Source organism: Bubalus bubalis, chromosome 22 (genome assembly GCF_019923935.1).
Source record: "Bubalus bubalis isolate 160015118507 breed Murrah chromosome 22, NDDB_SH_1, whole genome shotgun sequence".
Classification (NCBI taxonomy): Eukaryota; Metazoa; Chordata; class Mammalia; order Artiodactyla; family Bovidae; genus Bubalus; species Bubalus bubalis.
In genome coordinates, this window is record NC_059178.1 from 14,122,349 (window position 1) to 14,148,433 (window position 26,085).

Consider the following 26,085-nt stretch of genomic DNA (forward strand, 5'->3'; position numbering starts at 1 on the left):
GAAGCGACTTAGCAGCAGCAGCAGCAGGGTGTATACGGAGAAGGCAATGGCACCCCACTCCAGTATTCTTGCCTGGAAAATCCCATGGACGGAGGAGCCTGGTAGGCTGCAGTCCGTGGGGTCGCGAAGAGTTGGACATGACTGAGTGACTTCTCTTTCACTTTTCACTTTCATGCATTGGAAAGGAAATGGCAACCCACTCCAGTGTTCTTGCCTGGAGGGTCCCAGGGATGGGGAGCCTGGTGGGCTGCCGTCTCTGGGGTCGCACAGAGTCGGACACGACTGAAGCGACTTAGCAGCAGCAGCAGCAGGGTGTATACGGAGAAGGCAATGGCACCCCACTCCAGTATTCTTGCCTGGAAAATCCCATGGACGGAGGAGCCTGGTAGGCTGCAGTCCATGGGGTCGCGAAGAGTTGGACATGACTGAGTGACTTCTCTTTCACTTTTTACTTTCATGCATTGGAAAGGAAATGGCAACCCACTCCAGTGTTCTTGCCTGGAGGGTCCCAGGGATGGGGAGCCTGGTGGGCTGCCGTCTCTGGGGTCGCACAGAGTCGGACACGACTGAAGCGACTTAGCAGCAGCAGCAGCAGGGTGTATACATCTATCTCCCAATCTCCAATCTCCCAATTTATCCCCCACCCCTGGTAACCTAAGTTTGTTTTCTACATCTGTGACTCTATTTCTGTTCTGTAAATAAGTTCATTTGTACCATTTTTAAAAGATTCTACATTTAAGTGATGTCATGATATTTGTCATTCTCTGTCTGACTTCACTCAGTATGACAATCTCTAGGTCCATCCATGTTGCTGAAAATGGCATTATTTTATTCTTTTTTATGGCTGAGTAATATTTCATTATGTATATGTACCACATCTTCTTTTTCCATTCTTCTGTTGGTGGACACTTAGGTTTCTTCTGTGTTCTGTGTTGTTGGTTATTGTAAATAGGGCTGCAGTAAACACTGGGGTACATGTATCTTTTCAAATTATGGTTTTCTCCAGATATTACACCCAGGAATGAAATTGCTGGACCATATGATAGCTCTATTTTTAGTTTTTTAAGGACTTTTCATATTGTTCTCCATAGTGGCTGTACCAATTTACATTCCCACCAACAGTGTAGCAAGGTTCCTTTTTCTCCACATCCTCTCCAGTTGGTGGAGTTTTTGTTGGTAGAGTTTTTGATGATGGCTATTCTGACCAGTGTGAGGTGATACCTCACTGTAGGTTTGATTTGCATTTCTCTAATAATTCATGATGTTAAGCATCTTTTCATGTTCTTTTTGGCCATCTGTATGTCTTCTTTGGAGAGATGTATATTTAGTTCTTCTGCCTATTTTTTTGATTAGTTTTTTTTTTTTTAATTGAGCTGCATGAGCTGTTTGTATATTTTGGAGATTAATCCCTTATAGTTTGCTTCATTTGGAAATATTTTCTCCTAGTCTGTGGGTTGTCTTTTTGTTTTGTTTCTGGTTTCCTTCGCTGTACAAAAGCTCTTAAGTTTAGTTAGGTCCCTTTTGTTTATTTTTGTTTTTACTTTCATTACTTTAGGAGGTGGATAAAAAAAAGATCTTGCTTTGATTTATGTCAGAGAATGTTCTGCCTGTGTTTTCCTCTAAGACTTTTATAATATCCAGCCTTACATTGAGGTCTTTAATCCATTTGGGGTTTATTTTTGTGTATTGGGTTAGGGAGCATTCTAAGTTTAGTCTTTTATACGTCACTGTCCAGCACTGCTTACTGAAGACACTGTCTTTTCTCCATTGTATATTCTTGCCTCTTTAGTCAGGGATTAGGTGACCATAGGGTTTACCTCTGGGCTTTCTGTCCTGTTCCAGCGATCTATATTTCTGTTTTTCTGCTAGCACCATACTGTTTTGATTACTGTAGCTTTGTGGTATAGTCTAAAGTCAGAGAGCCTGATTCCTCCAGCTCTGTTTTTCTTTCTCAAGATTGCTTGAAAAAGGAATCTTGGGGTCTTTTGTGTTTCCATACAAATTGTAACTTTTTTTTTTTTGGTTCTAATTCTGTGAAAAAATGCCATTGGTAATTTAATAGGGGTTGCATTGAATCTGAAGATTGCTTTGGGTAGTACAATCATCTTGACAATATTGATTCTTCCAATTCGAGAATATGGTATATCTCTCCATCTCTTTGTGTCCTTTTTTATTTCTTTCCTCAGTTTCTTAGAGTTTTCTGAGTACAGTTCTCTTGCCTCTTTACGTAGGTTTATTCCTAGTTATTTTATTCTTATGATGTGATGGTAAATAGGATTGTTTCCTTAATTTCTTTTTCTGATCTTTCATTGTTAGTGTGTAGGAATACAAGAGATTTCTGTGTTTTAATTTTGTATCCTGCAATTTCACCAAATTCATTGATAAGCTCTAATAGTTTTCTGGTAGCATCTTTAGAATTTTCTGTGTATAAGTATCATGTCATCTGCAAACAGTGACAGTTTTATTTCTCCTTTTCCAATTTGGATTTCTTTTGTCCCTTGATTTTAAAACTGCACCCCAGGCCAGGGGCACATTCCCCTTGCCTATTCATGATGGGAACAAACACAGGGCAAGTTTTAGATGTTTTTCCAATCCTTAAACTTGTGAAATGCTTACAGCTAGAAGATACCTGGTTGAGCATTTAATCCAACTGCCTCATTTTACAGTTAATGAAACTGTAGCCCAGAGAGTTCAAGTGGCTTATCTGAGGTCAGACAGCCATCAGGTTATAGATCTGAGACTCTCACTCATGCTCCGTTTGTGACTCTGGGCTGAATTTGCCTCTGGTGCCCTGTGTGCTAAGGAGTCTGTTCACCACCCAGGCTGCCAGCACTGAGTTGTCATGTTGCTAGGTCAGTGTAAGTTCAGCCTTCAGCTTAGGCAGGAAGATGCAATAGATGAACCTCCATTAAAAAAAAAAAAAACCCCAAAGCTAACTAATAAAAATAATATCTGCTTGTTAAAAATCCAAGCAGCATGTCTGCAAACACTTAAAAGCACCCCTTCCCAGTCCTCCTCAGCCCACTCCCCAGGGGTAGCCACTTAGTGCTGCCTCCAATGGCTTCTTAATTTTCCTGCCAGCCCCTGGGTTTTGTAAGATCCATGCCACAGCAAGGCTATTTTTAACAAGCATCCTAGGCTTCAGGGGGTTGAGGAGAGGGAAAGAAAAAATATATTCTATTTGTGTATTTTTAATCCATGTGCATTTGAGCAAGCAGTGGATTTCCTGTGCCTGTCGCCAAGGGTTTTGGGCAATTGATTAGGCTTTCTGGGTGCAGGGCAATCCTGTCTCTCCCCCTAACAAGGCTGGAAGGCCAGGGAGAGGCTCAGGTGATATTTCTGGGACTGATGGCTGCCTCAGCTGGCCACCTCCTGCTCCTGCCTGCCCCCAGCCCCTCTCCTTCCCGGCAGTCTTGACAGCCCTGGCTGGGTCTCCCAGAGCAGTGGAGGCCTGGGAACCTGACTCTTTGTGCCAGCTCATATTTAGAAATGTCTCCAGCCAGAGGTTGGCATCTGTCCCGCTTGGGCTCTGGGCAGGGGGTACAGTCACATGTGCTGCCTTCGGGTGGGCAGATTCTGAGTGGGCAATGGCCTGCTCTGAATATAAACACACTCCTTTTATGCCGAGTAGCTGGCATCCGAGCCTGTGCTCCTGGGCACTGGGTGAAGGCGAGAGCTGGTAGCCGGATGGGCGACAAGGAGATGGAAGAAAGATGTCACAAGGCTTGAACTGGGCAAAATGGTGGTGGAGGAGGAGTCTCAGCTCCCTCCCCCACCCCCTCTCCCCGACCCCCAGACCCTATCTGTTTTCCCCACTCCTTTTCCAGGCGCCCAAAACATTGCCTGAGTAGGGGATCTGCAGCCCCATGGGGGTCAGGGGCAGAGTAGGCCAGACAGTGCCCCCCATCTGGGCCTTCCCTTCTGCCTTGTGAGTTCCCCAGTCTGTTGAGGGGTGATCCTGGGAGGCCGTGGGGATGGGGACCAAAGCGAGGCTGGACGTGGGGCCACCTGTGGGCTCCTTGTCTGTGAACCGCCAGCCCTTCAACCTCTCCAGATGGCGCCTGCAAAAACGTGGCCCCGGGTGACCGTGAACACTACAATTTCCTTCTCACCCTGCTTTCTTTCCCATGAAAGTGCATGACAGTGTATGAAACAGACCAACCGAGCCCAGTCTTAAATAGTGCCCCTTCGGTACTGATCAGTATGTCTCAGCCCTGTCAAAGCGCTCCTTTCTTTTAAACAGGTCCTTTAAGAAGGGGCATTCTGGTTCATTCACTGAGGCACTTAATGAACACGGGTGAAGTGCTACCTGCAGCGCCCCCAGCGGCTGACGGGGGCTTTGAGACCTCCTTACACGGCACCTCTCCACCCCTCTGCGGGCCCGCCCTGCGGACCACGGTGGCTTTCTTACCGCATTCAGCTCTCTGGAGAGGAGTCTGCCTTCCTGCAGCTGAACCTGCAGAGAGAACACAAATGCAGCAGCAGGATTTCCCTCTTACATATGTGTGTGCTCAGTCTCTTCAGTCGTGTCCGACTCTTTGTGAACCTATGGACTGTAGCCCACCACGCCCCTCTGTCCATGGGATTGTCCAGGCAAGAGTACTGCAGTGGGTCGCCATGCCCTCCTCCAGGGGATCTTCCCGACCCAGGGATCAAACCCTGCGTCTCTGATGCCAAGTTAGAGCCAAGTGTGGAAGCCCCTAGCGTCCCCCACCTCGACCTGCTCCATCCTTCCTTCCTCTTCCCACATCTCAGGGGAAGAGAACTCCAAGCAGTGGTCAAGAAGGCTGAATAGACATTTTATTTATGTCTCCACAATAACGGAATGAATGAATGAGTGGATAAGCAAGTGAGCAAATGAATGGAGGAACAAATGGAAGCTCCATCTCTGCTCCAAAGGAACTTAGAATTCGAAGGGGAAGAACCATGCTTGCCTGTAGCACGGTAGCGCTGTGGGACTGAAGGGGTCCCTAGGGATTGGACTCACTCCCCTCTTTTTATGGGAAAGGAAGTGCGGGGCTGCCATGCGGCAGACCTCGGAGGTCAGAGCTTGGCGAAATCACCCAGGGTGAGTGAGATCCGGAATCGAGCGCAAGGCTGCCCTACTTTCCCTCTGCTGCTGCCCCGAGTGTCCCTCGTCCTTGGGAAAAATTGCCTTTTCATATGGTCGGGAGGGGATGGTGCCATTTTTCTTTGAGGGTTAATTGTTTTGCTGACAGCACAGATAATTAGGAGTGAGAATCCCGGAGCGCGGGCGACAGCACCTTCTGCTGTGAATATGCTTCAGCCCCACCTTGCAGGAGGGCTCGAGAGGGCTCCCGTCCCCACCCTCCCACCCCCAGCAAAAACTGATGTGCTCTGGCTGTTTGCTTCTGGAACTCCAGCTGCCAGGTGATCCTGTAGCCCGCTGGGCGAGCTGGTGACCAGCTTCGAAAGGGTGGGCTTCTCCCCCCTCCCCCAGGGCAAGTGGCGTGTGTGCACAGTAGGGCTCACTTCTTACTAGGTAGAACAAGGACCCCACCCCTGCCTCGGGCTGCTAGAGACACAGAGCGGTACCCCCAGGAGATGACTTTCTGTTCTTCCTGTAGCCTGATGTCTTGAGTTCTGGTTCGCTGCTGAGGAGGGTGGGCATGTGGGTCTGCCGTGGGCTCATGGCTGACATTGGTGTTTGGGCCATTTTTTTCTGTTTAATTCCATGGATTTGCCACCTATCCTGGGTTTTCTGGCCTTTGACTGTGCTGCTTGTTCTAGAAGGAGCTCAAACTGCCTTCTGTTGCCAGATAACAATTCCCTAGGTGTGACTTCTCCAGGAGAAACAGAGTAGCTTTGGCATCAAGCTGAGAATCCCATCATGCAGGAGCATCTGAGATCTTTCTTTGTAGGGGCTGGAACTAAGGGTAGTGTTTTTTTTTTCCTTTCCATTTTCATTATTTAGGAGTATATCACATTAACAAAAGAGCATTGACCTGTATATATGCTTTTTGAAGGTAATACCAATAACTGCTTAGTTCTTTCAAAGGGGCATCTTACCCCTGGTGCTGCCTTGCGCAGAAATGCCCGGGGGCAGAGCTGTAGAGTCGGGTCCCCTGGAGTCTCAAGGTTGGCACTCTGCCCCTCCTCCACCCCCAGCTGTGGCTATTTATCACAGCAGCTTCCTCTTCGCCTGAGCTGCTCCTGTCAGCTCGGAGCCCCCACATTCCTTCCTTCCCTATTTATCACTCTGTGCTGTCTTCACCTAGATCCTCCTCTCAGGAGAGAGACCACAGCCCGACCCTACTCCTGTATTCGTCTCTTCTCCCCATCCCCCCACACCTGTGTTCCCCTCCCCCTCCCCACTCCTACTGACCCCCGCCCCCCGACACGGTAGGAAATTAACTCAGGTCTTAGGGGCTTGCTGGAAAGAATGATAACTGGGAGTCAGAAATTCTAGCCTTGACTCTTTTGCTACCTTCCTGTGTGATCTTTAGTGAGATGCTCAACCTTTTTGTGCCTTTGTTTCCTTATCTCCAAAGTAACCTTTAAAGAGGATCCCTTCACATCACTACTGTGAAACCAAACGGGTGTCGTGGATGCAAAAGCAGCTGGCAGGGTATAAATTATGATACGTGTGTAAGACGTTGTCGTTAGGCTGAGAGCATCCCAGGGACTCCAGGGCCCTGCCTTCCTACCCTCATCCCTGTCCATGGTGCTTCCTCTTACCTGCAGCGCTGGTGGCCCTGGCGGATGCTCTTCACCCGCTGCAGCCCCTTCTCCGCAGTGGGTCCACTGAGGCCCAGAGGAGCCCAAGGTTGGCGTGGAGCTCAGAGTCACAGCTGTCTGGGCAGCACCCCCAGGAGCTGGAGTCCATCCCTGGTCAGAGGTGCAGGGATACTGCCAGTGTGGCCCGTTTCCAGAGCTTAGAAGATCTGCATGCCAGGGCATGGCTGCTTCTAGCTGGAGGCTCTGACCACCTGCCCCCACCCCCTATCCCAGAGGGTGAGCTGTGGTCTTGGCTACGAAATGTGGTCACTCAGTGGGCAGTATCTGTGTCCCTCTGCAGCGAGGTTTGCAGAGTACCCTTGTCTCTCACTCTGAGTGAAGGGCAGTGAAAGGAGGCTGCAGGTGGGTGGCCTTTCTGGAGCCCCAAACCCACAGCACACTGGAAGCCACCCAGGGACCTGGGCTACAAGAGTTGAAGAATATCCCCAGTAGGCATGGCCTTGTTCTTTGTGGGTTTCATTGGTGGAGGGAACACACCCAGGTCCTTCTTCTTTCTGGGGCAGTGGGGTCTGTTGGTGGGGATGAGCTGAACTCTGAATGGTGGGTAGAATAAGTGACTGAGAGTTGGTCTTTCAGGCAGGTGAAATAAACTATGCAGAGGTAAGAAGATTAAGAACAAACGTGTGTGTGTTTGGGGGGAGGCATGCATGCAGAAGGCTGGGGGTAGGGTTGGTGGGTGGGACATTGGCAGTGAAGACCCTAGTTGAGGTAGTCTATACAGTCACCTGGAGTTATAAGACCTAATAATAAAAGAGAGAGAGAGAGAAGAAAAAAGATGGCTGGAAAGTTCTAGAACAGCTAGGACTTGGACCTGTGTCTCTGGCCCAGGAGTCATCGGGCCTCTGTTCTTCCTGCAGGTCTCACTCTGAAGCAGCAGGGCACTCGGAAGGCCACACCACCCCCAAGGAGCAGGCCCAGCCAAGAGAAGGTAAGAGATGGCGTGGAGCCCTCCAGAGCCTGCAGCGTGAGCACCATCTGCAGCGCGTTGGACCTGGAGCCTCCAAGGCAGGACTGCTTCACTGGGGAGACTCAAGAGGAATTGATACTTCGGCCCCCAGTGACATGTACACGGTGTAATGACAGGTAATGAACCTGAGGTTCATCAATCCTTTCTGAATGATGTGGCAGGTAGGAGAATATATCAGCCTGGAGTAGACATACAATGTCAACTCTTGGGAAGATAACTATGCAAACAGAGCAGAGTAAGGCCTGATAAGATGATAGATGCATGCTTTATAGTTATTAGTTTCTGCCCCAAGCCCTTGCTGGAGTTAGCACCAGAAGATTTAGCATCAGGCAGGTTCACTTACTCTACCTTGTAGGAAGGCATGATGCCATTATGGATGTATCACCTCCTGTTTTAAGACCTCAGAGTAACAAATCAAGGAGTCATTATTTCCCATAGCTCCCTTGGGAGGCAGGGCATGAATGCTGGTGGGGAAACAGAGGCAGCAAGACAGGCAGGAACTCTTTCCTATATTGGTGATACCTGAGCGACAGACCTGGAGGCCCCATTGGCTGAGAAGTGTTCCGGGTTGGATCAGATTTCTTGAATGACAGGTGAGGTAATGGGTTGGTATTTCTTGTTAAAAAGGAAGTAGGGACTTTGTGGCTTCCTTCAGCCCTCCAAAGATGCCAGGGCAAGTAGCAGATGATCAAGGTTGGCTAGGGGAGGTCATGAGTAGGGGTCTGGAGAGCTCAGGAAGGGGCTGGCAGACACTCTAGGTCTAGCAGGTAATTGGAGGAGATCAGCCATGGCAGAAAACATTAAGAAGGTCCTCAGAGTCTAGAGGACAAAGCCCTGAGGCAAAAGGACCAGGATCTAGTGGGATGGAGACCCCAAAGATGAGTTCTGATCTGATGGAGGGCCTGTTCCCATTGGCCACCTGGTGGAGAACCTGTTCCCACTGGCCATTTGGCTACTGTATCATACTGGGTACTACTCTGGCCATTTCCACCATGGGGTAAACAACAGGCTAGGGTGGGAGCAAAAATAGCTTGGGCCTTGGGAAACTGACCAGGGCAGGGGGAGAAAGCCAGTGACCTGGGGCAGGAGGCCCAAGTGGGTGGGGCAAATTCCATTCCTGTGCAGGCCAGTGTCAGGGTCCATGAGGCCTAGCCAAAGGGTGGGGCGGGGCAGAGTCTTAGGACTTCTGGGTGGCCTTGTTCTAAATCAGGCAGAAAGAATAAGATGAAGAAGAAATCCAGAAAACAACCCAATTCTAGGAAATGGATCAGCTTCAGGCACCAGGCAGGCCCAGGACTTGACTTTTGTCTATATGAACAAATGGAAGGGGAATCGAACTTTGGGGTGGGAGGGATCCCAGCGAGGATAGTCAGGGGTCTGGCTAGGCCTGGGGGTACTTTGCTATGGAGCTGACATCTTCATAATTTCCTGCGGCTAGCTGTGTCCCCAGGCACCCTAGACCCTAGTGTACTGGCCCTGGGCTATCCTCAGAGCCCTGTCTCTCAGTGGAAGAGGTGGTCTGTGCATTTTCAGCTTGGCTAGGGACCTGGGCAGGGCTGAATCTGCGGGGCCTTGTGATGGGAAGTAATGGGGGCAGGAGGAGGCAGAAAAAGCCCAGCCCTGCAGGTGTGTGTGTGTGTTAAGTCGCTTCGGTTGTATCCACCCGTTTGTGACCCTATGGACTGTATGCAGCCCGCCAGGCTCCTCTGTCCATGGGATTCTCAGGCAAGAATACTGGAGCCATGCCCTGCTCCAGGGGATCTTCAGGTGGGTGGGTGAGGACTTCTCATGTGTGCAGCCTTAAGAAGGTTAGGGGCAAAATACATTCTGATTAAGTCAAGAAAGAACAGCAGATTGAATCTATCAGAAGGTTCTTAACCTAGTTTCTCAATATTTACCAAGTACCTGTTTTGCACTCGGCACCATGCTAGTGCCAGACAAAGATGCATGAGATGTGTCTGCTCCCAGGGGAGGGAATAAAGGGCAGAGGGAAAAAGCATGGGAGTAGAGACAGATCCCAGATTCTGGGAGCCTCAGGCTCCTGTCTTCAAAATGGGAACAAGACTTCCTCACTCATAGGCTGGTTGGGAGAATTAAATAAAACGAGACGTGCAAAGCACCCAGCACTGCAGCTGGCACCGTAATAAGTGATCAGCCATTTAGTTTGCTTCCATTGTTCTGCTCTTGGAGGAGCTCACGGTCTGCAGGCAGGAGGGAGTAAAGAAGCCTGGGAGAAACGCATCCGAATTCCCAGGACTTCCAACCGCGAACTGGTTTGAAGCTGGACACGACTGATCAACTTAACACAGTTGAGGCCTGGGCTTTGGAAACCTGGTTCTCAGCATTCCTCTGGCTGTGGAAAATGTGGTTTAAGGTGGATCCAAACACTCGGAAATGGTGACTGTGTGCAAGTGCTTTGGCAGTGGCTGGGCCTGGAGATGCTTTCTGGGCACTGAGTAGGGTACAGGGTGGGAGGGGCGTGCCCAGGAATTTACAGAAACATTGAGAAGAGAGGACGTTCTCAGAATACTTGGAGAGTCTTGCCTCCTCGGCTTCCAGCGCTGTCCACGGGAGGGGAGTGGGGCAGGGTGAGGTGGGTACAGAAACCGGGGCAAGACTTGGGACCTGGAGAGGGACTGTCCAGAGAGACCAAGCATGAGCCGCACATATGGTTTTAAATTTGAAGCAAGTAAAATGAATTGTAATGACATTTCCTTGAACTCAATGTGTTCAAAGTATTATCACTGCAACATGGAGTGAATATAATGATTAGTAACAAGATAGATCATATTCTTCTTTCTGAACATAGTCTTTGAGGTCCAGAGTGCATTTGGTACTTCCAATTATCTTGGGTTTGGACCAGCCACATTGCAAGTGTTCAATAGCACCCGTGGCCTGTGGCTACTGTATTGGTCAACCTGTGTCTAGAATTCAGAGCATCTTGTTCAGGGGCACCAGAAGCCAGGTGTATCCAGAGCTAAACAACAGGATCTACTATTCTGTCCTCTTCTCATGATACCTCTGAAATGAATTCTTAGGGAAACTGGCTTGAAGAATCAGAGATGTCTTGAATTACTTGTTCTGGATGGTAACGTATGTCCTGGCCTGGCCGTGGAGCCCCCTAGCTAACCTTGGGACACCACCACTTCCAGGTCTGGGGCTGACCCCCAGCAGTTCCCAAAGCTCTCTGAGCTTTAGAACCTGCTTTGGGAGTGGCACTAAGAAGGTCTATTTTACTGGGTAACTGTGAGGACTAAAGAAAATGATGATTACTTGGTGACATTCCATGCCAAGAAATAAGCTTTTTATTGTGAGGACTGATGCTGAAGCTGAAACTCCAATCCTTTGGCCACCTGATGCAAAGAACTGACTCATTGGAAAAGACCCTGATGCTGGGAAAGATTGAAGGTGGGAGGAGAAGGGGACGACAGAGGATGAGATGGTTGGATGGAATCACTGACTCAAGGGACATGAATTTGAGTAAACTCCAGGAGTTGGTGATGGACAGGGAGGCCTGACATGCTGTGGTCCATGTGGTTACAAAGAGTTGGACACGACTGAGCAACTGAACTGAACTGAAATTAAATAAAACCAAGTGGTGTTCCCCCTATGGGCTAAGTTTGGCAAAAGTTTCCTGGTAGGATTTTCTGTAGTTCTGTCCCTAACCTTTCTGTTGTATGAGGACCGTGCATTTTCATAGGGCAGGACAAAGGGGCAGGGATGAGCCTGGATCTTCGCCCAGGGTGGTGTGGCGTCTGCCTGTGGCCCTCCTTATCCAGAGCCGTGTGGTTGGTCACTTGGAGGAGGCAGGCCCTGCAGGCAGCTTGCAGCCCTATGTCAGCTCTGTCATAGGAAATTCTGGGGTCCCCAGACTTTTAGCTTTAGAGTGCGGACACCACTGTGGTACTGTGTTTCAGGGCTGAGGGTTGCTGGCCACCCCAGGACCCATTACCTAAGCCATCCCAAGTGTTTTGGAAGCTGACTCAGGTACCCTACTCCAAAATCTGTTTGTCCTTCCCATCCCTCCCATCTCTGCCTTTGAAACAAAGATCCGTCCCTACCCCACCTGCCTCCTTTCTTTCCAAAGCCGTAAAAATACAGGCTATTCTCCTTTAGGGCCAGAGAGCCAGTGTCATAGATATGGCTGCTCTTTCTGGGCTTGGAGACAGTATTTTTCTTTATTACTCTGTGAATGACATCTACTCCAGGCACTGGTTTCCAGCAGCAGCTGAAAACAGTCATTGCTCTGTATGTGAATTAGCATAGCATCCTGACACAGGTCACTGGCACAGGGTTAGCACTCCACAAAATCAAATTCCCCTAAACCCAGCTTCATCTGAAGAATCAGTTAAATAATTCCTGCCTTTGGGGTTTTTCTGAGACACAAATGAGATCGTATATGTGAAAGTCCTTTGTAAAGTTATAAAATATTATTGAAACTCTTAATTCCCTCCTTGGGGTGTTTCCTTGTTTGAGAGCTGGGTGTGTTCTAACCGTGCCCTCCCGCTCAGCATCACGAGGCAGCCTGGGTCAGCATCACGCACTGTCCTCCCGCCCGCAGGCCCAAAGCAGTGCTCCCCTGCCTGCTCCTCCGCAGGCGCTTCTGAACCAACCGGTTGTCTCCTGCGTGTCAGTGGCAGGTTTCCCTGACGTCTTTATTTGCCTTCAGCCTAGTGTGTGGGTCTTTAACTCATCTCCCCGAGTTTGGTATCTCTCCCCAGTTATTAGGAAAGTTCACCTTCTGTCCTTCCTGGGCCTGAGGGGAGAGAGACCTGAAACCAAGGAAGTGCCATAGGGTCCTCTTCACCGGTATTGGGTTTGGTGAGGATTCTGCGATGGGGAAGGAGGTTTGAAGAGGGTGTCTACCAGCAGGTCCCCTGTCCTCAGGGCTGGTATGGAGGCAGCAGGACTAGGAGGTGCTGGTCGGTGATGCAAAGAGTAACCGGGTATCAGCCATGCTGGAATCAGGGCACAGTCTACAGTCCCTGGGGACTGAAGCAGCATTTTCAAGGTTGGGTCAACATCTGATAGTCTGTGGTTGTGTCAGTGGTCCTTAGATGCTCACTGCAGTCATCTGTGGGTCCCCTGCTGCAGCCTCCCTAGACTGGCGCTTCCTCCCCCAGGGGCAGCTGGCTTCTGGTTCCTGCTTCTCTCCTGGGGCCTGAGCTCTCCAGGCTGTCACGAATCCTGAAGGAGTCTCCAAAGCAGTGTCACGGTGACTTAGCATCTATTTTAAAAGATAATCTATGTCACATGTAGGGGACAGCAAGGAGGGGGTGTCATAAAATCAAGCACATTTAGATAGATAAATAGTCTAGATTCTTTCTAAGTTTGTTCATGACCCTCTGCACACCTCTCAACTTCTCCAGGCCTTAATGTTCTCATCTGTTAAATGGGCATGAGAAAGAGCACTGCAATGATTTAATGTTGTTGCCAGGCATCATGCATTCAAAAAGGAAGAGGCACTGTGACTCTTAATCACCAAAGATTTGAGAATATTATGGCAACCCCCTTTTTCCTTACCAAGCCTAGCAGTGTGTAATTCTCTTCAAAATTGGTCTCTTTATTGCTTCCTGGGGGCCCCTTGGGAACGGCTTCTGCTACATCACCTTAAAACGTTGCAGCAGGGAGAGGCAGAAAGCCACGTTGTCCTTGACTGACAACCTTCATATGAGTACTTTAACAATTTTAATTTTTCATGATTCCTCTGATAAAAATAGTGCCTGACTAAAAACAAATACATTTGTATTTTCCATCTCCTTAATTAGTTTCTAATTTGGGGGCTCTTATTAGCTTAAAATCATCTCACTGAAATGGTCCTTGGATGATAAAAAAACGTGAAAACCACAATCAATTCTAGAGAGATCTTGCTATTTAATTATGCTGATTGGAGCACTAGAGACCCCTGGCAAAACGAACCTCTCAGAATAAGCTTGATTTGTGTAATTTGGTTTTTAAAATTTTTGGATACATATTTATCAAGTTCAACTATGTGTTCTTGTTCTCCTTGAGACTGATGGGCGGAGGAATCCATGGGCTATGGAGACCCTGGGACTCCAGCTAAGTCTGTGCAGTTGCTGCTAGGGCCTGGCCTGAAGGGAACATGGGGTCTCCAGGTTGTCTGGTCATTTAAAAGTGTCTTTTCTTTTTTATTAAAAAAAAAAAAAAAGGTCAAAGATCACTCAGAAATAGCCTAGGAAAGGATAAGCTAATAAGAGTTTTGGAGTTTGATGGTAGAGAGAATCCTCCATGAAATCTTGGGTTAGAGATTATCTAGAACCAAATTCTAGAATGTGATATGACTTTGGAGCTGCTAGGAGGACCTACTTGCTCAAAAAAGATGTGTTCTCCAGCATCCAAACCCATGGATCAGTGTTAGCTTTGCTAAAAGTAGGCAACCAGCTGCTACGTAATGGAAAGGACACAGCACCACCCAGCACATTTTCCCACCATAAAGCTGCTCCTGCCTATGACTCTAGCGGCCAGCTTATGCAGGAACTGGAGGCATATGGGAAAGCCCAGCACAGGGAGGCCGTCACCAGATCCAGGCCGAGAGGGCTCCTTAGGACAGATGCCCTAACTTCTCCAAGAAGAGGTCAAGGGAAAATAAAAGGGAGACGTGAGGGAATTGTTACAGATTTAAAGTCGTTTAATAGACATACTGACCGAGCACCCTGTGTGGGTCGAGTTTGAATCCTGACCCAAGTCCACCTTGATTCTCTCTGAGAGAATCAATATTCGCTCAATAGGAGGTTATTCTAATCTCTCAAATAGGAGATTAGAGACAGGCTGGGAGTTAGAGATCCAGGAATTACTGTTAATTATTTTAGGGTATGTGATATTGTGGCAATGTTATATACTGAAGTATTTACAATGATGTCTGGGATTGTCTCTAAAACATTTTAAATTTAAAAGAATGAAGCAAAACCAGATTGTTGAATATTGTTGAAGCTGGTTTGGTGATTGGTGATGGGTACGTGGGGATTTATTGCGCTTTTCTATTTTGTGTGTATTTGAAGTGTTCAATAATAAAAAGTAAAATAATAATTAATGTCCTTATTGACTGGCTGAAGCCTGAAATTTCACCATTAGAGCTTTATTCATCTAACTGAAGCCTTTCTTCCTCTATAATGTATAGCTTCTCTTAGAACATGATTTACCCTTTAGAAAAATAACAGTTGTTCAATAGAACATTTCCCCAGTTTGGGATTTTGTAGGTATCCCATGCAAAAGGGTTCCAGGTAAGGTAAATTTGGAGAAGGTAGCATTGAACAAAGCCAAACAGGTTTCTAGAGCCTTGATTAAGCTGTGATAGTGTTAGTCTCTCTTTGTGACCCCATGGACTGTAGCCTGCCAGGTGCCAACGGAGTGTGTAAACGTTCCCTTCTCCAGGGAATCTTCCTGACCCAGGGACTGAACCCAGGTCTTCTGCATTGCAGGCAGATTCTTTACCATCTAAGCCACCAAGGAAGCCCTGATTGTACTGTGAATGTATGTTAATACATACTATGTGTCTTGAGTCGGGGTAGGCTATAGCAGTGCTGTGTTCCCTGAAATAATACGTCATGTGCTTCAGAGCAGATAGAAACTTTCAGCTCCTCTAATGAAAATCAGGAAGGTCAGAAACCTGGGTTCGAGAGCTGTTTCTATTTACTAACTGGTGATTGGTCAATCACTCAAACTTTCTGAGCCTCAGTTTTCTTATCTAACAAAATGAGCTTCATATCACCTGCCATTTATGTTCCAAGAATATGAAAAGGCTTCAAGCAGTGTAAAGCCCAACACCAAAGGTTAAAATGTATGATTATTATTTGGTGCCATTTTCTGAAACTTGATCCACAGATGTTTGCTTGGAGGCTCATGGCTCTGTGTACAGGTGTGGTCTAATATCACCTAAAAGTAAAGACTGTCCTGGGTGTCATGTGCTTCAAATGTAGAGAAGAGGTGAAAACAAGTTCCCTGCCTTTTGGGAGCTCACGATGAAGCTGGGGGAGGGGGAGTGGCAGTGCGAATATACAGTGACCGCAAAGCCCTCTAACCATAGGGAGAGATGAAAGGTTCAGGTTCAGAGGACAGGGGGCATCACTCTTGGCTGAAGTAACCTTTGAAGGCCACCTGGAGGAGGTGGCATTTGAGTCTGAAGCCTGGGAATGTCCGGACGGGCCATCCCTTTGTTGTTTGTGGATCATTCCGTTGGAATGCTTTCCTCTCTGCCGCCTCCACATGTCTACAGGCTTCAGCTGAGCAGTCTTATCTGACTTGGGGGCCCAAGTCTTCCCTGTCCGAACCTGAGGTCATGCTCCCCCTGTCCGGCCTTCTACCCACTCCTGTTCTCTTCTCTCCATCTCCACCCCTTTTGTCTGTCTTCCCAGCAGAGCTTAGAGCAGCTGGGATTACTCATCCCATCCATACTCACTCACTCCTGCCCTGTCTTTTCAGTAAAAAGAAAAAAAAAAATTATCAACCACGGAAACAAAGCAATAAATTATGATTCAGAGATACCCGAGCCTTCTTGTGGAAATGTTTATTATCATCAGCAAATCATTCCTTAGGGCACAGAGAGAAGACGGCCTGAGTGGAATCAAGCAAAAGGTGGGCAGCAATTGCTCCAGTAAAGTTGAAGGGATTTGAGGCACCCTGGGAGCCGGCCCAGTTTCTTGGGTGCAGAGCTTGGGGAGGTGGTTGGCTCTGACTCCTCCCAGCGGGTGTGCATGGCATTACTTGGGATGAGTAGCCATCAGAGGCACTTGTTAGCTAGGAGCCCACACTGTCCTTGTACTTGCACAGCAGAAACGAATGAAAAGGTCCTAGAAAGGGACGGGGCTATGCTGGATGCTTCAGCATGAGGGGGCCCAGCTCTGCCACTCGAGGATTCAGAGGCAACCTGGCCCCCTGCCTTGTCCCCCAGAGTCCTGCACGGACAGAGCTCAGCCCACTCCCGGCACATTTGAAGGCTCAGGAAGCTATTGTTAGTATTGGTATTTGGGGAAGGACCTACTCAGTCCCTGGCATGAAATCGGCCCCACTGTGGATCTTCCTTGCAACTGTACACCTCAGCTGCGGGCCTGCGGTGCTGGGTTCTGGCTCTGCCACTTGGGGCAGGGGACCTAGCGTCCCTGAGCCTCTGTGTCCTCAAGGGTAAAAAGGGGCAACCACACCTCCCTCCTTTCCAGGGCAGTTGGGAGGATGAAATGAAATGACACAGAGAGAGCGCTTGGCCTCCCCCTCTTTTACACTGAGAATAAGACACGGGACAAGTTGCCCTGAGCCTCAGTTTCCTCATCTATTAACTGGAAATAGTTAGATTGCCTGTACTGATGACATCATTTAACTCCGAAGATAGTTTAATGGGCGATGAATGTAAAAACACTGCAAGAAATATAAAGAGCCAAACATTTAGAAAACTGTGTTCATGTGTATTCACATATGCAAACCCTTACATGCAAACTGTCCTCAAAGGACAAAAACCTCAGAGTGGCAAAGTGTGACCACAGGTGGTCTGGGGTGGGCGGGAGGAGAGACAGCACACGACTCCAGACTGGTTTGTCCTGTGCGTTTTGGCCCGTCCACTTTGCCAGAGGCTGTTCGTCCAATTTTCTGGACACTGCTGCCCCCAACAGAGCGGGCTGTGGGAGAAGTGTGTGGGACCAAGTCTGGCAGACCTGGCGTCCAGCTCGGCTTTGGAAGTGCCCTGTGGGACCCTGAACAAGTCATGGAATTGCTTCCTCAGACACAAAGCAAAGATTAAAAACTGCCAGCAGCATGACATCAAGAGGCTCTAAAGGAATGATTGAGTTAAAGCCTTTCTAAGTTGTGAAGCAGTGATGACCAAGGAAGAGGTGACCATCTCTATGCCTGTCTGCTGGCCTTCCTAGCCCAATGCGCCACAGATTTAATACCACTTGTTAATTGATTACTAGGCATCTTGCCATTGCAGCTGCTTTGGGGAGGCAGTGGCAATTATTTTTGTGTTAGAGAGATACTCCTTGAAGAAGCCTTCCCTGACCCTGACCTGCTGCTGCTTTTCTGGGTCAGAGGGAATATCTTCTCCCTGCTCTGGTGGGTAACAGTCAGGTGGCCCTTGGGGCTGAGACCAGCCTTCCATTTACCCACTTATTCTAACTCACTTTGTAACTTAGCACTCACTCTGGGCATTGATTTACAGTTAATGGTTCTTCTTTAAATGAATACTTGCCTGGAATCTTTCATGAATCAATGGAGGTGTTATTGACCTGGCAGCCAGGTAATGAGTCCTGGAGTGCCAAGTATTTTTTTTTTTTTTTTGCCAATATTACCTCTGTTTCCCCCTACCAGTCACATAAAGAACCTTCTACAAATACACACTAATTTTATTTTCAGGCTGCAAGGCATAGTGTAAAGAGTGTAGGGCTGAGTCAGGAGATAGGAGGTCTCAGCGGAGCTTTGCTGTTAACTCACTGTGTGATGCCGAGGAAGTCCCTTGACCTCTCTGGGCCTCAGTTTCCCATCTGTGGGATGGGGCAGGGCTGGGAGGGAGGTTCTTCCACTGACTCTCTGGCTAGATCCACAAGAGCAGCAATGAATGTAATGAATGAGCGAGATCTAGGTGTGGACTGTTGTTGCCGTTCAGTCGCCAAGTGGTGTTTGACTCTTCACGACCCCATGCACTGCAGCATGCCAGGCTTCTCTGTTCTTCACTATTTCCTGAAGTTTCCTCAGATTGATGTCCATTGAGTTGGTGATGCTATATAACCATCTCATCCTCTGCTGCCCGCTTCTCCTCCTGCCCTCAATCTTTCCCAACATCAGGGTCTTTTCCAATGAGTTGGCTCTTCGCATTAGGTGGCCAAAGTATTGGAGCTTCAGCTTCAGTCCTTCCAATGAATTTTCAGGGTCGATTTCCTTTAGGATTGACTAATTTGATCTCCTCGCTGTTTGGATTACGAAAATAATAATTGCTTTGTATAAGAAAACAAAACAATATACCCATGTTTGAATGAGTGAGGGAAATTGTGAGACACCCCCACCCCACCCCAGAGATCATCACTATCAACAATTCAGAGAAGTTTCACATCCATATCACTGTCTGTATTTATATTGTTGCCATGGATTTGGAAAAATAGATCCATATTACAGAAAGATGGGATCAAGCTATATATTATGTTCTGCAGCTTGTGTTTTTACTTAATATAATCTTTTAAAAACTGCTCATACACATCACTCTAGTTTTTTATACTATGGTCATCTATAATATGGATATAATTTATTAATAGGTTAGAATTTATTTTACCTCCTCAGTGGACGTCTGGCTGGTTGGCAGTACATTTTAATGGATGTGATGGCTGGCTGCCCCCTCCTACTCTGGGAGGGGTCAGAGAGGAGCCTGGGAGGAAAGAGCTCGCTTACACAGCCGAAGCCACCATCCTTAATTGAGGGTGCTATCCTCTCACCTCTGCAGAATTCTTCTCCAACAAATACTGTGGCCGAGCAGGGCCAGGGCACAGGTGTCCCCCCTGTACCCCCAGAGTGGGGGGAACCAGGGCCATGCTGGGGACAAGCGAGGAGGGCCTGGAGGGCTTCATTTCTAATTGAATTAGAATTTTTGAATAGGTGAAGCATTTTCTATAGTTCAGAAATCAAACTGACACCCACAGGTATGCACTGCGATTGCATGCTCCCCCTGGCGCCCTCTACAGGCCATTTATATAACTTCTAGGCTTATTTTTTGTGTTTTCCTTATGCTAAAATGAGAAATTTCAGTAGATTCTTAGCTTACCACTTTACCATACAAAAGATACCCTGCTGTATATTCTGCACCTTACTTTTTTTAAATTTCCTTAAATGTAGCTTAAATTTCTCCATATTAGTACACAGAGCAAATGCTTCATTTCTTAAAATAGCTGTGTAGTATTCCACAGGATACATGAACAATTTTTTTTTGAACCAGCCCCCTATAGAGAGGCACTTGAATCGTTTCCAGTTTTCTTTTTGCTATTAAAGACAATTCTGCAATCTGATGTCAGTCTGAACTATTTTATTGCATGTGCATGTTTTAAATTGCAAACCACCCCAAATCTTTTCTAGAAGCAGGTAAAGTATGCATTGTTTATAAACAGATAAGCCAATAAGACTTTGTTCCCTGAGCCCTGTGCCATTTCCTTGTCTTCCAAGCAACTATCCCCCAGTCCCCTAGCATCCCCTAGTTCCCAAAACATCCGCCAAGATGCAGTGTTCTTTGCCTGCCAACTTGGACTGTTAGAAATAATCTTTGCTCTCATTTCCTCTGATGGTTTCAGTGAAGACTCAACCTAGGGCCTGAGAGACTGGGAATCTCTAGAAAGGTTTCTTGAGGTCCTAAGCACAATTGAAGAGGCATCTTGACAAGTTAGATGGTATGGATTCCGGTCCTTGATCAGCCACTGATGGACTGAGTGATTCTGTACAAGTCCCCTCCCTCACTCACTGCACAGGGCCCGAGGTCCATTCCTTTCCTCACATGTTGTGGTTCTAGGAGCAGCCTAATGGCATTCAGTACAGTTTTTAAATCCTCAGGTCCTGGATAGCAGTCAAGTGTCACTTTCTCCACGAGGGGCCTTGTGCTGGTGATTCCTCACCGCCCTCAGTGGCTCGAGCAGTTTCTTTAACGTGACATCAAAGCTTAGATGACGATGGCTTGTACATGATAATAAAATGATGCCCACCTGCGGATTCCCATTACTCAGAAGTACATTCATTGGGCTACAGGTTTGTGAAGCCCTTTCGCTGCTAGTGCATGAAAAAGGGATATTTCACACATGCTTCACATTAGTACCGTGATCTAGCTTCCGAGTGAGAAAGAATCAGCGCAACAGCCAACTGCCACCTGAGAGCCCATGTCTATTACAAGCTGCCGTGGCCCCACCTTTGACTGTGATCTTGTCCGATCTGATAAGGTAATAGTAATAATAACTTACATTTTCACTACATGGACTCTTTCCCCCAGGGCTTGGCCACCTGCAGTGTCTTTTCTGTGGTCTATTCCCGTCCAGGGTGCGTCCTAGGTGGGTGGGTGCCTCACACTGAGTCTTGTCCCAGGAAAGAGGCTCTGGGCATCATTTTTCAGTGAATCAGCTGGTAGCTCAGTCAGTCACTCAGTCCAGGGTTGCCGTGTTTAGCGCTCCTCAAACGCAGGGTGCCCACATGGAACTCCTGACCCGGGCCCCACACCCTGGGTTCCCTCCTCCTGTAAACAGCATCACAGTCCTCTAAACCTCCTGCCTCAGTCCTCCCTATGCCCCGTGACCTCCATGGTCAGCTCTGAGGTCTGCCAATCCCTCCATTCCCCATCACCCTCCTGGACTCGCCCAGAAACCCAACTGGTCCTTCTGCATTTTCTCTCGCCACCGCTGTCCCCACCCTGATCTGTACACAATGTATAGTGGATATGCTCATCTGACCTGACAGTGCCCTATTTAGAGCCTCTAAGGGCCTCTCACTGCTTCTAGGATAAAGGTAGTTGTTGATGTTCAGTCTCTAAGTCGTGTCCAACTCTTTGCAACTCCATGGAGTACAGCACACCAGGCTTCCCTTCATTATCTCCCAGAGCTTGCTCAAACTCATGTTCCTTGAATCGGTGATGCCATCCAACCACCTCATCCTCTGTCGCCCCCTTCTCCTCCTGCCTGCAGTCTTTCCCAGCATCAGGATCTTTTCCAATGATTTGGCTCTTTGCATCAAGTGGCCAAAGAATTGGAGCTTCAGTCTCAGCGTCAGTCCTTCCAATGAATATTCAGGGTCAATTTCCTTTAGGATGGAGTGGTTGGAGCTCCTTGCAGTCCAAGGGACTCTCAAGAGTCTTCTCCAGCACCACAGTTTGAAAACATCAATTCCCGATTCTTAGCAGGGCCCACAGGTCCCGCCCACTCATCGGCTTTCTCCCCCCTCCCCCCGCCCCGCCTCTTCTCTTGGTTTCTAGGACAAGCCATGCTCTTTTCTGCTTCACGAGGCACACACCTGCTTTCTGGGCGCTGGGGTCCCTCACCTTCATGGTTTTACCCCTTGCACACTCATCAGAGAGCAGCTAGGCTGTCCCTTTGCTGACCCTCTGGGCTGGGTCAGCCCCTCCTTAACCCTTATCAAGGTTGTAAATAAATGCCCAACAGGCTTTAAAAAAAAAAAAATCTGCCTCCTCCCTAGAGGATTAACACCACAGTGCACAGACATAGAAGGAGTGGAATGATTGAGGGAAGGCGGGGGACGTGGGTTCGATCCCTGGTAGGAAACTAAGATCCCACAATCTGAGGAGAGACTAAGCGCATGGGCTGCAGCTACTGGGCACACACGCTGGGGAGCCGGTGTGACACAGCTGGAGAGTCCTCGTGCCACAAGTGAAGATTCTCCGTGATGCAACGAAGACCTTGTGTCCCGCAGCTAAGACCTGTTGTAGCAAAATAAAGAACGAAAGCAAGAAATGCAATTGACTTTAAAAAAGAGAGAGAGAGAGAAGTGCTGCTTGGAGCAAAGAGAAAATATAATAGGGACAGTCTGATCTCATGTGTAAGGGGTTCAGGCTGTTTCTCTGAGTGGTGTCTTTGCCTGAACCCTCCAGACACTGACACCCACCTTCCCCTGTTTGTTTTCCAAAGGGCCTTTGGCTTTTGTGAGGTTTGGGGCCCTTGTGCAGAGATGTGGCTCCCGCTGGGGCAGATCTGAGCTCAGACTTTGCAGGGCTCCCCATCTGCCAGCAGCTCTGTGAGCAGGCTGCCGATTCCGGCTGCCCTTGGGAGGTGTGAGGACTCAGGGTAAGTGTAAATCACACTCCATCCAGTTTCCCCACCCCCAGACCAGCACTATTTTCACCTAGGAAAAGTCTAATAAAAATGCATTCGAAGTCCTAGTCCTAAAGGAGGAAGGATGGGGAGGAGCAGGGGCGGGAAGCCAGTCCAGCACAGCCTTGATTAAATGAATCTGAGCTGCAGGGCTTTTCTGGCCAGAAGCAGCCCCCAGGGCCCCTGGAAGCGGGTGGTCCTGGGTATGTGCTCCATGCTCCAGGCATGTGGGGCAGCCTGGATCCCAGCCCTACCCTGAGAGTTAGGGGAGTGCTGTCTGCTCAATCTCGAGGCTGATCAGGCTGCAGAGGGGCCTCACCTCAGTGGGGGATGCACCAGCTGGGGATTTACCTAGGAGAGCAGGGGGCAGGAAAGAGGCTCATGGGCATGAAGCACCTGTAGGGATCGGGGCAGGGAACCAGGCCAGTCCTCTGGAGCAGTGACTTGCAACCCTGGCTGCACGTTTGAATCACCTGGAAGCTCTGGCTATCCCTCGGACGGATGACAGCAGTCTCTGGGGGTGGGACTCAGGTGATTTCAGTGGGAGCCATGGATTCAAAGCTTCCCTGGGCTCTGACACTGGCCACATTGAGACTTGTAATGAGGGCCCATGGAAACCCTGGTTGGGGTGCAGGGGAAGGCCTCATCATGGGGTGGAAAATCGTGGGACCAACGGACTCTGGATGGAGAACCAGTATCACCTGTCTAGCCACACAGATGACCAAGATTTTCAGCTGCAAGAGGGTTTGGGAAAGAGTGTGATGATCCAGAGGAGGCAGCTGCCCAGAGCCAGGGTCTGAAGAACAGGACCTCTGCAGGGCAGCAGGATGCTATGTAACCAGTTGTAGAGTTGATCATAGATGTTGCATTGTGGATATTTGGATGTGTGTCTGGTCTTTGCTGTCAGCCTTGGAGGGCCCAGGAGAGCAGCGGCTGGGCCATCACTGTATCACGATTTGGCCACCTCTCGCCTGCTCCCCTGTGGCCTCTCAGGCCCCAGCATCCTCATCTCTGACCTGGATGATCGCAGTTGCTTCCTGATTAGAGTCCTAGCCTCTGTCCCCAGCAGTCTAGCCAGAGGGATCCTTTAAAATGTGTCAGTGGGCTCCTTTTCTCAGAACCTTCCAGTGTCTCCCCACGTCACTCAAGGTCCAAGTCCTCGAGTGAGCTGCAGGGCCCCCATTTCCCCTCCTGATCCCTCCAGCCACTGGCCTCCTCCCCATCCTGGGCCCTCTTGCCTCAAGGCCTTTGCCTGAGATGTTCCCTCGGCCCCCAGAGATCTGCACGCCCCCTTCCTCCCCCTTCTTCAGGCCTTTGCTTGAATGTCACTTGTTTTGTGAAGCCTTCCTGGACCACCTGCTTCCTGTCTCCTGGATCTTCATTTCTCTCTATACCTCTTCTATGCTGACACTATATATATAGTGTAGAGAGTCTATCTCTCTACACCAGAATGTGAGCTCTGATAGGGGGGAGATTTTATTATTATTATTATTACAGTTGCTGGTGCAAACCCAGACCTGGAATAGTATTTAGCCAGCCATGGATGGCCAGTATATTTGTTTTCTTCCTTGTGTACCACTGATGCTTAAAACTGGTTTAATCACAATCTTTGGCTGATAACATTCCCTCTATTAGTCCAGGCATGGTCTGATTTTATTTAATTATGTAGTTATTTAGGTTTTTTTTTTTTTTTTTTTTTAGTTTATGTAATAAGCAGCCAAGAACTCATCACTCAAAGCAAAGCAAGGATATGACAAATCTACACCCAGACATAAGATCCTGCCTCAGGCCTTCCCACTCGAGGTCATCACCTTCCTTAATCTTTATCATTTTGCTTTTCTTTTTACTAATTCCATTGCATCTAATCTATGTGTATTCCTAATAGATATATTTTGCTGTAGTTATTTTTAGCCTATTCAAAACTTATTATGTTGTATATAATCTTCAAAGTCCTTCTCATTTAATATTATATTGTTAAGATCCACTAACATTGTTGCATGTGCTGTGGTTTATTCCTTTTGACAAACAAAAAGTATTGATGGAATGAATATTTGACTTTATGTCTCCCCATGGGGCTTTCCTGGTGGTTCAGATGGTAAATAATCTGCCTGCAACGCAGGAGACCTGGGTTCTATCCCTGGGTCAGGAAGATCCCCTGGAGAAGGGAATGGCAACCCACTCTAGTACTCGTGCCTGGGAAGTCCCATGGATAGAGGAGCCTGGTGGGCTACAGTTCATGGGGTCACAAAGAGTTGAGTACGACTGAGTGACTAACACACACACGTAGTGCCAGCTAACACTTCTGGAGTGTGCACAAGGCACTCTGCTAAGTGTTTTATTAACCCCACTAAGCAGATGGAAACTGACACACAAGAAGTGAGTGACTGGCCTGCAGTCACACTCAAACGGCTTAAGGGCTGGAGGCAGGATTTGAACTTGTATCGTGTGCCTCTACTGACCCTGCACCAGGTCATCTCTGAGTAAACAAGGGGGTGAGCTCACACTTATCACCTCCGCCAGCCCTTTAGGAACCCCATTTAATGACTCAGTTGCAAATCGACATTCGACACACACACATGCACGCGTTCTGGAATTGCTCACAAATGCTTGTTAATTGACGGGCAGTTTTTAAGAGGAGAAACAGACTTCTGATGCTTACCAAGATTTGTCTGTCTGTTTCTGTCTCTTTCAATCCATCTCTTCTGTATTAAAGGAAAACACCCCTGGGCCTTGTGCTTACAGGACCTGGGGGGCTCAGAACCTATTAACAGGCTGAGCCTTTGGGCTTGGATCCCAGGAGAGGGGAGCAGGCTGGGGCTGTGCCCTTGGTCAGAGCAGAGTTTATCTCTTTCCACACCAAGACCCTGAGGGACTGCAGGTGCCTCCCTCAGCAAAGCTCGGCATGCAATGACCTGAATGGGCAAGGGCTGGCTGACCCTGTCAGGGGTCTCCAGCCATCCCCTCCTCTTCTTGGCACTAGGAGCACCCACTCAGGGGCAAGATCTTTTCACATTAGGAGCAAATGGAAGCAATGGGGAAACTGGAGGGCCAGGCATAGGATTGAGCAAACAATAGAGACTGTCCGCAGAATGACTGCTCCTGCCCTGGGGTACACACAGCAGGGTCAAGGTCAGGCAAAGAAATGAACATTGTGCTGGCTTCTGCCCAGTGTTGGGCTCAAGTGAGCCAGGTTTGACCACAGGGAGGATGGGCCCACAGATTTTACCCTTCCAGGTGAAGAATGGCCTGTCCACCATGGCAGCCTTTGTGCAGGCCTGTAGCTGGTCTGGAAGGGGCTGCCTGGGCCGCGCCTTGTGGATCAGCCTGGGGAAGGCAGACGGGCCTCTCCAGGAACCAGGGAAGTTGAGGAAGATGGAACCCTCACACAGTGCGGATGTGTGAAGCAGGTGGTTCCAGACCAGCCTGAAGGGACGCGGGAAGGAAGAAAAGTGCATGCTGTGACATGTTCTACTCGCTGGCGTCCACAGGGGGCGGCAGAGAGCAGAAGACAGATAGCTGGGCTCCTCTGGTAATACGGTCACCACCCAGCCTCAGTTTCCACTAAGCACCTGC

At 48.6% G+C, this 26,085-nt stretch overlaps 2 protein-coding genes across 2 annotated transcripts in view; both read left to right on the forward strand.

The window, feature by feature from the left end:
* The window catches only part of LOC123331109 (translation initiation factor IF-2-like), an 82,694-nt gene extending 72,527 nt beyond the window's left edge, over window positions 1-10,167 (forward strand). The window contains exon 3 of the mRNA XM_045164017.1: window positions 7,617-10,167. Coding sequence (XP_045019952.1) covers window positions 7,617-7,836 — 220 coding nt within the window. The 3' untranslated portion in view covers window positions 7,837-10,167. The remainder of the gene's footprint in view (window positions 1-7,616) is intronic.
* The window catches only part of ZBTB7C (zinc finger and BTB domain containing 7C), a 305,996-nt gene continuing 287,690 nt past the window's right edge, over window positions 7,780-26,085 (forward strand). Inside the window, exon 1 of the mRNA XM_045164072.1 lies at window positions 7,780-7,842. The gene's annotated coding sequence lies outside the window, so the exon portion shown is untranslated. The remainder of the gene's footprint in view (window positions 7,843-26,085) is intronic.